Source organism: Chlorocebus sabaeus, chromosome X (assembly GCF_047675955.1).
Source record: "Chlorocebus sabaeus isolate Y175 chromosome X, mChlSab1.0.hap1, whole genome shotgun sequence".
NCBI lineage: Eukaryota > Metazoa > Chordata > Mammalia > Primates > Cercopithecidae > Chlorocebus > Chlorocebus sabaeus.
In genome coordinates, this window is record NC_132933.1 from 98,233,067 (window position 1) to 98,245,433 (window position 12,367).

Below are 12,367 nucleotides of genomic sequence, written 5' to 3' on the forward strand. Positions count from 1 at the left end.
GCCCAGGAGCATGGTTTGCGAATGACACGCATGGTAAGCAGGAACTAGCTGGAGGCTGAGCTGTGGTGCAACAGCCCCACTCAGGTGCGACCCTGACAGGAAGTAAAAAAAAGGAAATCCTCTTCGGAATCAAAACTCAACAGCTGTGCATGTGGTTGATCTCTGTCCAGAAAGCAACCTGGCCAGGGGCACTGATCAATACAGATTGCTTCTGCCAGATAGTCAGAGACTGGGAAGGAACAAGATTGGAGAATTGATAGCAATAATGACCATGTAATAAAATACTTTATTATGTGTATTATAATACACATAATGAGTATTATAAAATATTATAAAATACTCATTATGTGCAAGGCACAGTTCTAATTGCTTTGCCTGCATATATATGAGGAGCAAGTGGACAGATCTCTCAGGATGGGTTGTGTGGGGATATTTGTGTCCCACGTGAGTGCTCACCAAAAGGAGCATGATTACGCAGCCCGTGGAAATCTGTCAGCCTCTTCTCCAGACACCCAGTGCTTATTCAATGAGCCAATGAACAAAATTATCATAGTAGAAGGGATGGATGTTATGCACCAGTTCAACATCGATTTACCTTCATATTTAACTTTTTACTTAAATATTTTATTCATTATTAACCCTGTATTGAATAAAAAGAGTAAGGTTTATTTTTTATGTATAAAGCACAAATATACATAGTTATTAAATAGATATCTACAGTATATCTGTGTAAATAAAACTACATGGGGAAGGACAATTAGGATAAAAATGTCTAAAAAGGCTTCTTAGAGGGTGATAATTTAAAAAAAAATTAAGTGGAGAAGATGCTGAGGGGGCTCTGCCCACCACTAGCCAAGGGGAAGATACACGATACAATCTAGAATAATTTGGAATTTACTTAATAATATACTGAAGAAAAAACTGAAAATTGTGGGAGTTTATTCGTCACAATAATGGCCTCCAGGCTGATAAAGATGGCAAAAACATGAACAAGGGTCTGTCCTCATTTCCCCCGCCACTCCCTCTCCCTGCTCCAAACACTCCCCTACTTGCCTGGGACCAGACCTGCTCTCTCCTTCCCTGCCCCACCTGCCTTCAGTCCTGACACTTGAGGAACGGGGAGTGAGGAGTGAGGAAGAGCCAACCCCTTCTCCTGTCAAATTCTAGGCTTTGTGGGAAGGGAAGAAGAGGTGGGTGCTCTGCAAGCCCGGTGTCCTGTGGAGGGAAGGCAAGAGGAAAGAACAGAGTTCTTCCTGACTATGATTCACACTTACTCTATCAAACACTTGGAACTCATTAGCATCACAGTCCATGAGTTCCTCACCACCCCATCATCCCCCATCCCTTCCATTTTCAGATGGACACCACCAGAGAATCTGAGAGGGCCCTAGACACAGTACCCACTGAGAGTCCTTCCTAGGAGGCCAAAGCTGCCTGTGACTTTGTCTACCTGTCCTGGGTAGTACCCAGGCCCTGAGGAGACCATATCCTAGTCTTCAATGGAAGAGCCTCTATTTCTAGTGAAGATTACTTCAGCAGGTCTCAATTCACAGCCACAGGCAAGGAGCTGTCTTGCTGCAGATGGGGCTGTTTCTCTTTTTAAAATTCTGTTCCCTAAGCAATAGATTGCTTATAGATTATTGCTTATAGATTCTACAGGAGGGGAGAGGTGGCCATTACAGGGGCCTCATTGTCCACAAGATTGTCCCAGTGATTAGGAGCCCAGTAATGTGGGGATTGGAGATGGTGAGGGCTTCGTGGGGAGAAAGGTGGTCCAGGGCAGTACCCCTCAAAAATAGGGAGGTGGATCTCTAATAGCCTGAGGGCCCTGTCCCTTAGTGAGCAGCGTAGCTGAGAGGACACCACCTTCAACAACATGTGGGCACTTTGGCACCTGGCTGATAATGCTCCCCTCTCTCCCACCTCCTGCCACCATCTGGGTGATTTCACTGTCCACATGGATAACCCAACCAATACCCTAGCCTCCCAGACCACTGACTTCGCATCTGCAGGAAGCATCTCTACCCTTCGACTACCCATCCCTTGAACCTCACCATCACCCAGAGCTCTCTGTGCTGTGACTTCCTAAATACAATCATCCCATTGTCTGACTAGTCCCCCAGATCACACTTCTTATTCTCTCAATACCCCTTTCCAGATACCTGGAATGCTGCCAGACATATAGCAGGCACTCCTAATGAGGACTTCACTGAGACTTCTGCACTGTCAGATGCACATCACTCACAGAGATATCCACAGACTCCTGTACTGTCCCCCAATCTATCACACACTCTCCTCATCTCCCTCCCCAAGCCTGCCTGGATCCCATGGTCCATTTCTTCCCCCACTCTGTGTACAACTACTACATGTCAGGTACCATGGACACAGTGGTGAAGGAACAGACTCATACAGTCACTGCCCTGGTCCTGTGTTCTTATTCCAGATCCAAACAGCAGAACCCAAACCTTGGAATAAACCAACACTCATCTTCATGGTTCCCATACCAAGATTACTGAGCACCTTGCTATGTTTCCCCAAAAATCATGGGCTCTATCCTCTATCGGGGCCTCCCTACTGCTCAATATCCTCTCACAGTCCCCCTCCCTGAGTCCTATCTGAGTAGTCCCTTCTCCCAGGCCTTCCCACAACCCAACTCCTCTCACCTCCTCCAGGACTGGGCTGCAGAAGTCAACCTTCAACTTCTTCCTCTCCATTGGCTACTCTCTACTCAAGTCTCTCTCCTTCCCCAAGAAAATGTTCCCTTGTTCCTGTATCTCCATTTAGCTCTGTACCTCTCTCTCTTCTCATTCAAATTTCTCAAAAAGAGATTCTATATTTGATGTCCAGTCTCCTCTACCTATGCTTTCTGCTCCAGACTTGCCGACCTCAAGCCTCTCCTTCAAAGTGTGTCCTCTGTAACTACAATCTCTTTAACTCCACCCCACTAAAATCCCACCACCCTGAAGGCTAGACGTGAGGCCCAATCTATCCCAGAAAGGTGTGTTAATCTCACTCCTGGCAATCCAACAATATCACCTCAAACTAAACACAGACTGACGTGGAAACTTTCCTAACTCATTCATTTTTAAATGTGATACCAAAATGTGACAGCCCACCAAAAAAAGCGATAAACTCAGAAATGGCAAATAGATTTAATGCAGAGTGTCAACTTCAATTGATTGATAGTGGCTGCCTAGAGTGCTGTGTTGAGTAGGTTTCTGAGGATGCACCCTGGCTTGAAGAGAAAGACTGGCAGGATTAACAATATCTGAAAACACAAGTAAGAGAAAATAAAAGGGTCAATTGACATCCAGCAAACATGAACGAATAAAATGCCAAAGCAGTGTCTTGGCACACTCTCCACATCATTCTCCAGCTTGGGCCTTCCTAGAATCATCCAGCTCCTCATCCCAGCCCCATAAGCCCCAGATGTCCCCACTGAAACCAAGGCAGATACCTGAAATCTCACTTGTAGGAGAAACCACAGGCACCAGAGCTGCCACTGGTGCTGGCACCAGCTCCACCAAGGCCAGCGAAGAGCCCAAATGTGAGAGTGGCGGTCAGGCTGGCACCAGCACTGAAGCCACCACTGGTGCTGGCACTGGCACTGGCACTGTTATTGGTACTGGTACTGGCACCGGTGCTGGCACTGCCACTCTCTTGGGCTTTGGCTTTAGCTTCTGCTCCCGCCTGGATCCGGGCTTTGGCCCAGGGTCCAATATCAGCTTCATCCCAGTTGCAGGGCCCGGCAGCATTCTCCGAGCCAAGCCCAATGCCCATTCGAGCTCTAATCTCGGCCCTCGCCTTGGCTTCAGCTGCAGCCTCAGCTGCAGCCTTCAAATCCGCTTCCATTGCCTCTCGGTACTGAGCTGCCCATTCCTTGGGATCCTTCTTTTGTACCTGAAACAAAAATAACCATCAGAAGGAGCACAGAGGGATTAAGCCATAGTAATAATACAGTATTACTATGTAAATAACCATCAGAAGGAGCATAAGAGGATTAAGCATCTACTCTTTACGCTAGGCGCTATGCTACATGCTTAGTGTAAAAAGGTAAGAGTAATAATACAGTATTACCAGTAATTATGCACCTAATATTCCATCCCTGCTCTGACATTTACTAGCTCCATGACTTTGGACATGTCACCTACCAACCTCTCTGGGCCTCAGTTTTCTCATCTGTAACAGGGCAATGACATATCAGGTTTTAAGGCTTAAATGATTCAGATAAAGTACCTGTTACAGTGTTTTGACAATTAACAGAAGCACCAAAACATTCAGATTTGAACTTCAGACTGCTCTGCACACAGCCTGCCCCAGCCAGGGGCACCCCATGCTCTTGACTTGCTGAGCTCAGGCAGCTCTCCAATTACCTTGCAGGCAAACTTGAGGACTTTCATCTTGCTGGTCTCATAGTAAGAGCGCAGGCCCCAGAAGAACTCATATTCAGGGGGATTGCTATTGGGGACTCTGGCATAGTCCAGGTACCTTGGAAAGAGAGGTTCAAAGCCTTTATTTCTAAGACCATTCATGGCCTACCCATGCATAGACTGGACAGGCTCCAGATGGCAACATTATCCACTAATTACTATAGTCTTTCTTCCAATATTGAGCCCTGTCCCACTGGTCTTGACCAGAAGCCACACAGAGGTGTGGGGGGACATTTGTTCATAGGGAAGCCACAAGTTTGAGGTCCTCATCACAATGACCCCAGACTCCTGTTGGGTGTGTTGTAAACAGAGGAGCCATTCTTTGGGCCCCCTGCTCTGAGCACACCCCACTGCAAGTGTCTTGACCTCAGACTGGCCAAGCCCGGAAAGGTCCACCACAGAAAATGACCGGAAAGACTACAGAGGAAGAATCGCCAATAGCAGCATGCTTCACAAATGTTGAATTCCTGACCCTTTGTGTGTGTGTGTGTATGTTTCTGTGTGCACATGCATGTGGCTGTGTGAGTGCTCACATGTCCTCCAAGGACCAAGGATAGGTAAGCCTTGGCCAGAAATTCAAGAGGACTGGACTCCAGGCCCATACCAGTTGTGGGCCATGCTCAGATCTCCTCTCTCAGAGCCCCAGGTCTCTCAACTGTAAAACGAGGAAGGGATGATAGCTGCAGGGTAATTATGAAAATGAAATGAGATGTACAAGTCAACTCCCCAGCATGGTACCTGGTTGCCTGAAGCTACCATTCTATGTCATTTCTTTATGGAAATTAATTTCTATGAAGCCCTAGTTAGCAGAGTAAAAAGAACTAAGGCTTTGGAGCTAAGTTCTAAACACAACTCTTCTACTTGCTACCTGTGTACCCCTGACCAAATGACTTCATCTCTCTAAGCCTCAGTTTCTGCATACATACAGTGATGGTAATGATAATCCCTCCCTTGCAGAACTGGTCTCAAGACAAATGTTGAGGTACATGTAACAGATCAGGAAACATGTGCTGCTTCTGTTTCCCATCACCACCCAAGGAATAATCTACCACCTGCATACACGCAAATATGCAAATACATACACACACAGACACATGCATACAGGCACCATGGCTTTATCACTCAGTTCTGAAATAGGCCAAATGCATGGAACACATGAACACCAGACAGATACTTACTTTTGCTTCACAAACTCATCAGTGATGAGTTTCTTCACGTCCCCAAAGAGTGAATGATGTATCCTGAGAGAAGAAAAAGAAAAATAAATAAACAAATACATTCACTCAAGGTTGTGACACTTCCCAGATGTGGGCAGAGGCATTTCCAAGATAGAAAAGAGGTTTCCAGCACAAGAGGGAAGCTCCATAGAAGCCCAAGAGACACTGATAGAGGGAGCAGAGAGTTCAGGACCATTTGCCCATCATCCACCCAGGTCAGAACCCTGGGCCCTCTACCCAGTCCAGCACCCCACCCGCTCCACCAGACCACCAGACTGATGCAGTCCTAGGACCATCCTCTCTTGCCAAAGGACAACACGGACAGCAAGCGCTGAGAGAGCCCAATCATACCCAGGGCGCAGCCCCAACTTGCGCAGCACCTCCCAGATGACAGCTGCGAGGGGAGGCAAGAGGAGACAGGGACAGAAATTGAACACATGGAATCCAGACCATGGCCGCCCATTCAGCTGCATGCCCAGCCACTCACCCTCACTGGACCGATTTCCATTCATGAAGATGATGCTAAGAAGCACCATGAGCAGACCCAGCTTGGGTGAGTCCTTAGTCCTAGAGAAATAACAGGACAGAGAGGTTTATGTCCAGCAGCCACCACAGACACACCAGCCAGCTCACTAGGCTAGCCTCTCCCAGATGCCTCAGATACAGAATTCTGCCCAGTCTCTGCTGCCAGCTCTATGCCACCCTGGGCAAGGCACTTAGACTTGCAAGCCTCAGTTTACTATTCGGTAAAATAGAAAAATCATATTCTCCCTTCCCTGGGTTTCCAAGAAGACGGAAGAATGGCTGTCAACCTGCTACAACACAAGCACTCAGTCCATGTGAATCCCTTCTTTCTCTCCCAGAACCTTCAGCCCCACTGACACTCCTGCGCTTCATGCATCCTGATCCACCCACACCAGGAAGCCGTCCTTGAGAACCACTCTGCCAAGGCCAGGCCAGGCACCCAGTAGGAAGAGGCAAGCAACGACAGGCCTGCTTTCCTGGGAAGCTTCTACAGAAACAGCAAAGCTGACAGCAGGAATGTCCCACCCCAGGCTCCTACACCCTTCAGTCAATCATAATCAGGCATCACTACTGTGAGCAGGGCTCCAACTATGCATGGGAACTGGGACGGGGCTTTTGAGTCCCTGCCTTTCCTGACTGTCTAAGAGGATGGGGGAAGTAGGACAAAGAAGGGGTAGCAGCACATGGCCAAAGCAGAAGCCCCCCACACCTCAGCCCTTTCCCAGCTTACGTTCCCAGTATGCCCGCATCAGTGGGCTCTAAGGTGCTGAGAAGAATGTACAAGTGGTCATTCTTATCAATTTCCTTCAATTGAATCCCAAATACCTGTGGATGGGAAGAACAGCTTGTGAGATGACAAAATTCAGCTTCCGGGGCATGCTGCAGCTCCCTATGTACCTAGGAGTTTTGCACGTGTGAGAAATCAGTGAGATAATGCACACAAAGTACACAGCTAAGTGCCTGGCACCCAGTAAACATGCAGCAAATGTACTATTGTCATCATCATCTTTTCGATGAGTGGGAATCTAGGGAGACAGAGAATGGGGAATGAAAGGGAGAGGTGAAATCTGAAATACATGGCACGAGCTGTGGACAGAAGCCAGGACTAAGTTGGGTGTCTTGGGTCCTAACTGTACTTTTACCATTGACTTGCTGTGTGACCCATCGCTCATCTACACCCCTCCCTAGGCCATTGTCTGCCCCTCAGCATAGTGATGGAGCTAGATTAGCAGGTCTCTTTGGTTCCCCTGAGAAGGAACTTGCACATTTTTGTTCAATTCAAGGCTTCCCCACTGTGCCCATCCCCCAGGGCTGCCCCTTCACCTTCTCCAAGGAATAGCCTGCTCGTTCAATGATTTCAGGGTACACATCAGTGTATTCTTTGATGATGTCCTTCAGCATGTCTGCAAGGGGAAAGTGGTGTAAGCACCTGACTGAAGAGATGCCAGGTGGCCCTGATGCCCAAGCTATAGACTCTTTGCCAACCACACCAAGGGTGGCATAACCAGGTTCTGCGCTTATCAACAGAGATGCTAGCACTGCCAAATTAGAACTTTGGGAGGACAGAGATATAAGCATGAGAGCAGGGGATATCCCCAGCACAATGGTGCAAGGGCAATGGAGGGCGGAGCTCAGGGTAGAGGGAGGATTGGTAGGACTTTACCTGAGCGCTTGATGGGAATCTTCGTCTGGTCTTTAGCCAAAAGGTACTTCACCAAATCATTTGCCTGGCAGAGTAGAAAAAGATGGAAAGACCAAAACAAGTTTGCTGAAAACTTGAGACGATGGCAAAGAAAAGGGCAGCCAAAGCAGTAGAAAAGGCAGAGTAAAAAGGACAGAGTTCTTACCCTCCCTTGCAAAAGGGCCACATCCCGAGGTGGTGGTGCTTCAGGCTCTTGGGATGACTGGAGCTTGGCAGCTCTACGGCGAGCCTTGCCCCTACGGGCTTTAGGTGATCTCAGGGAGAGCAAGGCTCTCCGGGCCCAAGCAGCCAACCGAGTCCTTGATGCCCTGCGGGCCCAAAAAGCTATGGGACCCCTTGAAGCCCTGCGGGCCATTGAGGCCATTAGGGCCTTTGAGACCCTTCGGCCACCTGTGGTTCCAGAAGCCTGACTCTGATCACTGCTGCCATCCTCTTCCCCATCCAGATGCTTCACCTGCATCAACAGAAGCTCAACATCACCAGATGAAACAGGTGGTCCTTTTCCTCTCCCTATCTCTTCCAGGAAGCACCCGCCAATCCCATCCCTGTAGTAACAGCCTGACTCAATAGATGTTGGCTATGCTGAACCCTGGGTTTGTTTCTCACTGACTTCCAAGCAAGTGTTTCATCTGCCTAGCAGGCCAGGAGCAAACCAAGGGTGGGTGGAGGCTGAGTCTTCTTCTCTTTCTGTGCCCACTACTGGCTCTGCTTGAACCATCCCTAGAAAAACGGCTTCACCTCTCTGGAATTCAGCTTCCTTCTCTATAAAATTGGGGCTATGAGAATTACTTTCAGGATTTAATGAGATAACCTGCATAAATGTGCTTAGCTCAAGGCCTAACACAGGGCAGCTACTATGTAAATATAAACTGCATTATATTCAGATTGCAGCTATGTGTATTCCTGTCTCATCTCCCCATCAGTCTGCAAGTTCTCTGAAGACAAGAATTACATCACATTACTTTCAGTGCCCCCCACAGCCCTGATGAGCACAGGGATCTTTCTAAATGTTTGTAGAACAAATGAACCAACTGAGAGGAGAGGAGTAGAAAATGAAGGGTGGTGACTGCAGAGGTCTTACCTTTCGGGCTTTCTTGGCTTTGACCTTGGGCCGAGTATCCTGATTCTCCTGAGACTGGGCAGCTGCACTCTCAGGCTCAGGTTCATCTGCTGGGGCCTGAGAGGCAGCAGCCTCAGTCTCCTGGGCCTTAGTATTGACCTTCGTATCAGCCACACAGCTGACCTTTTTGGTCTCGGTGGCAGGCATTGTCACAGCCTGCGGGTCAGCATTCTGTTTCTTGGTGTCAGCTGCTAGACTCTCGTTTTCAGCTGCCAGAACCTGGGTATCAGTCAGCTGAGTAGTAGATGAGGCCTGGGTGGCAGGTGCCTCCTGAGCCTCTGGGGTCTTTGAGACCTCTGTGGCCTTTGAGACCCCAGAGGTTTTTGAGACCTTCACATCCTCTGAGACCTCCGGTGCCTTTGAGGCCTTCGGTGTCTCTGGGACCTCCACATTCTGGGTCACTGTCAATAGAGTCTGCATCATCGAGCTACTGTCCTTTTCTGAAGCTTCAGCCTGCAAGAGGAAGCAGGGAAGTTCACAGACCTTCTCCCCACCCCCAACTAAGCAAATGGTTCCAAAATTCCAAGGCCACACTTCTCTGACCTGTACTCGTACCTGTACTGGTGCTCTGACCACCTCAGCTGAGCAAGGCCTCCCTTTCCTCTGAGCAAGAACTGAAGGCAGAAGAGGGGCCCGCCCACCTTCTCTCCCTCCCTCCACTGGGCAGGGGGACACCCAGGCAGGAAAGTAGGTGGAGAAGGACAAGGATGGGAGGGGAAGAGTCAAGGGACTTGGGGCAGCAACAAGGGCTGGAGAGGAAAAGCAGCTGGGGAAAGGACAGAAAGAGGCCTTACCTGGAAGCTAGTTAGACCCGCACCACTCTCGCTTGTGTCAGACATGTCTCAATTTGGCCTGGCAAGAGCTGAGCCTGAAGAGGAGAAGGCCTGGGTCAAGTTGAAGCCCACTGAACGTCCTCTCCCCTGTTGTGCCTGGAGGCTGATCCTTACCTTCCGTAGGTCCCCAATTCCAACCCCCTCCACCACCCACAACGACTCCGTTCTCAGATACAGGAATCCAAAGCTTCTAAGTCTCAATTCTCTGCAGCCGCACCCTCCCCTTCTCCAGGAAGATGTGCCAGCGCGGCAGCTCTGAGGACCCCGCCCCTTTTCCCAGTGCACCCCCCACCCAGCCGCAGGTCGATAGAGCGCATGCGCGTCGGCTGCAGGGCCGTTCTCAGCCCCGCCCGCTTTCCCAGCACGAGCGCTTTCTTTGATGTCCACCGTGCACATGCGCATTCAGCAGCTGGCGCCTCTCAGTGCTGGCCCTTCTCAACACGCCCCTTGCTAGCGATACATAGTGCGCATGCGCAATGATCGTGGTCTCAGTCTGGCACTCTGCCCCGACACACGCCCCTCTCCAGGTCCGCAGTACCATTCGGTCCCGCCCCCTGCCCAACAAGCCTTCCTCCAAAATTGTCGCAGTGTCTGGTGGGCCCGGCCCCTCCCCTACTCACGCCCTACCGAGTCCAGTGTCTCTTGGCCCCGCCCTTCCTCCTAACACGCCCCCCTCCAAACAGGCGCATCTTGGTTCCGCCCCTTCCCTATTACACCCCCTCCTCAAATAAATATTGAGCTAGTGATTCCATCTTGGGCCCGGTCAAACCGGGTCCAGTCCCCTCCCTTCCCAGCCGGATGGATCCGGTACGATCCGATCCTCATGACAGGTTTTCTCCAGATCCCAGAGGGTGCGGCCGACCCCTAGCGGGGCTCTCATCCAAAAGCCCGCCCGGCTGCTCACCTCGTCCTCCTACAATTCCCGAGAGCGTCCACTCACTCCAAGCCCCTCCGAAACTCAGAGACTGCCCTCCCTTCTCTAGGCCGGAAGTGGTCCCGCCCCTTTCCGCCTCCCTAGGGGGCCTCCGTCCCAGCCTGTCTGCCCCTCCCCCGCTCCCTGCTCCTCATTCCTTATGCCCCCCTCCGTATTCCCTTAGCCTGGCTCCTTACTCCCTATTCCCACCTCACATTTTCTATTTACTCCAGAATTCCCTCTTCCCATTCCTTACATCCTCCTCCGTGTTACGATTGCACACCCTGCCCCTCAGTATTCCTTAACCCCTCTCTGCATCCCCGATTCTCTTCTCTGGATCTTCACTCCCCCTTAGTGTTCCCCTCCCTCCTTGTATTCCTCGTCCCCCTCCCAACATTCCTGGTTCCCCGTTTTTCTCCCCTCCTCCTCCGCTCGTCTCTGCTCCCAGTCTGTACAGCCTACCACTTTCTTAGTCGTCCTCATTGCCTACACACCACTCCAGGTCACCTCTGCTTCAGCTGCAGTGGTGCAGTAAGAATTGCTCATCTGCCTGGCTATGGGTTCGAGGGGTCTGGAAGCACTGTATGACCTCCATAAAACCCCAATCTCAACGCACCTCACCTTGTCCTCCAGCGAGTTCGGGATGCGTCTGCCTTCTCTAAGTCCCTCTCGAAGTCTCAGCCTCCTGGACTAGAGCTGCAGACAGCCCAACCCAGCCCAGCCCCTTTCCGCAGCCCCCTGCCACCCCCCCTCGCCTTCCTCGGGGGTGGGGCAATGGGGCCCTGCTCAGGGCTGTCTGACGCCAAAGCCCATGTTTATGCCACTGTACCAGGCTCAGTCTGAAACTCTTCCAACCCAAACCGCCCCCGAAAGAAAGTCATTCATTGAATTTATTTTTATATCTTCATTTTTTCTTATTACAAAGGTAATATGTTGTTTTGTTGTTGTTGTAAAAATTCAAACAATGCAGTAATATATAACATACCAATGAAAGGCCACTCTAATCTCCCAGAAATAACCACTATTAACATTTTGCTATCCAGATTTTTTTTCTATTCGTATACTAATTATTCAGGTTCTCTCTCCGACAAATGGTACACTATACATACCTTCTGTTCTGCGACCTGTTTTTTTCCAGTTATATATAAAAAATCTTTCCGTTAGTGCACATTTTTCTAAACAGTTGCATGATCTTTTCTTGTATAGATGTCCCATAATTTATTGAACCAGTCCAGTACACATGTACATTTAGATTGTTTGGGGCACTTTTTTTTTTATTTATGGTATTTTTTGCTAGCTCAAATGCTACAAAAAAGTCTTCCATTTTGATAACAAAAGATACAAAATTTGTCAACTTACTCCTAAAAAGTACATGGAATAACGTTCCCACCAGCAATGTCTGTCGTGTACGTGTCACATATTACAAATATTTTTCATATTATTTATGATAATTTTTGCCAAACAAAAATGTTTAATTATTATGTAGTCAAATATATCCATTTTTCCTTCATCACAACTGGATCCTGCTGCTTGCTTAAAGATGCTTTTCATGTTCCTATAACAATCCCCGTTTTTTGTTTTTTTTTTTTGAAGCACTTTTGTGGCTTTATTATTTACATTTAGATGT

At 49.1% G+C, this 12,367-nt stretch overlaps 1 protein-coding gene and 1 non-coding gene across 5 annotated transcripts; both read right to left on the reverse strand.

Annotated features, from left to right (window-relative positions):
- Nucleotides 1–3,133: 3,133 nt before the first annotated feature.
- On the reverse strand, nucleotides 3,134–11,470 carry MAGED2 (MAGE family member D2). Of its 4 annotated transcripts, none has more exons than XM_007991807.3 (13): nucleotides 11,362–11,470; nucleotides 9,789–9,862; nucleotides 8,956–9,447; nucleotides 8,020–8,328; nucleotides 7,836–7,899; nucleotides 7,496–7,575; nucleotides 6,903–6,997; nucleotides 6,135–6,214; nucleotides 5,999–6,041; nucleotides 5,609–5,671; nucleotides 4,374–4,488; nucleotides 3,458–3,900; nucleotides 3,134–3,268 (listed from the first exon to the last, which is right to left on the reverse strand). In XM_007991807.3, the coding sequence occupies exons 2-12, from the start codon at nucleotides 9,831–9,833 to the stop codon at nucleotides 3,466–3,468; spliced, it is 1,821 nt and encodes a 606-aa protein (XP_007989998.1). In that variant the 5' UTR covers nucleotides 9,834–9,862; nucleotides 11,362–11,470; the 3' UTR covers nucleotides 3,134–3,268; nucleotides 3,458–3,465. The 4 variants fall into 4 exon arrangements, with proteins under 4 accessions (XP_007989998.1, XP_007990002.1, XP_007990001.1 ...); XM_007991811.3 differs by having other exon boundaries at nucleotides 11,357–11,462; XM_007991810.3 differs by lacking the exon at nucleotides 11,362–11,470 and adding an exon at nucleotides 10,732–10,825.
- LOC119622607 (small nucleolar RNA SNORA11) lies at nucleotides 4,652–4,779 on the reverse strand. The gene has a single exon (XR_005239218.1). It is a non-coding gene; the product is annotated as a small nucleolar RNA SNORA11 (small nucleolar RNA).
- Nucleotides 11,471–12,367: the final 897 nt, after the last annotated feature.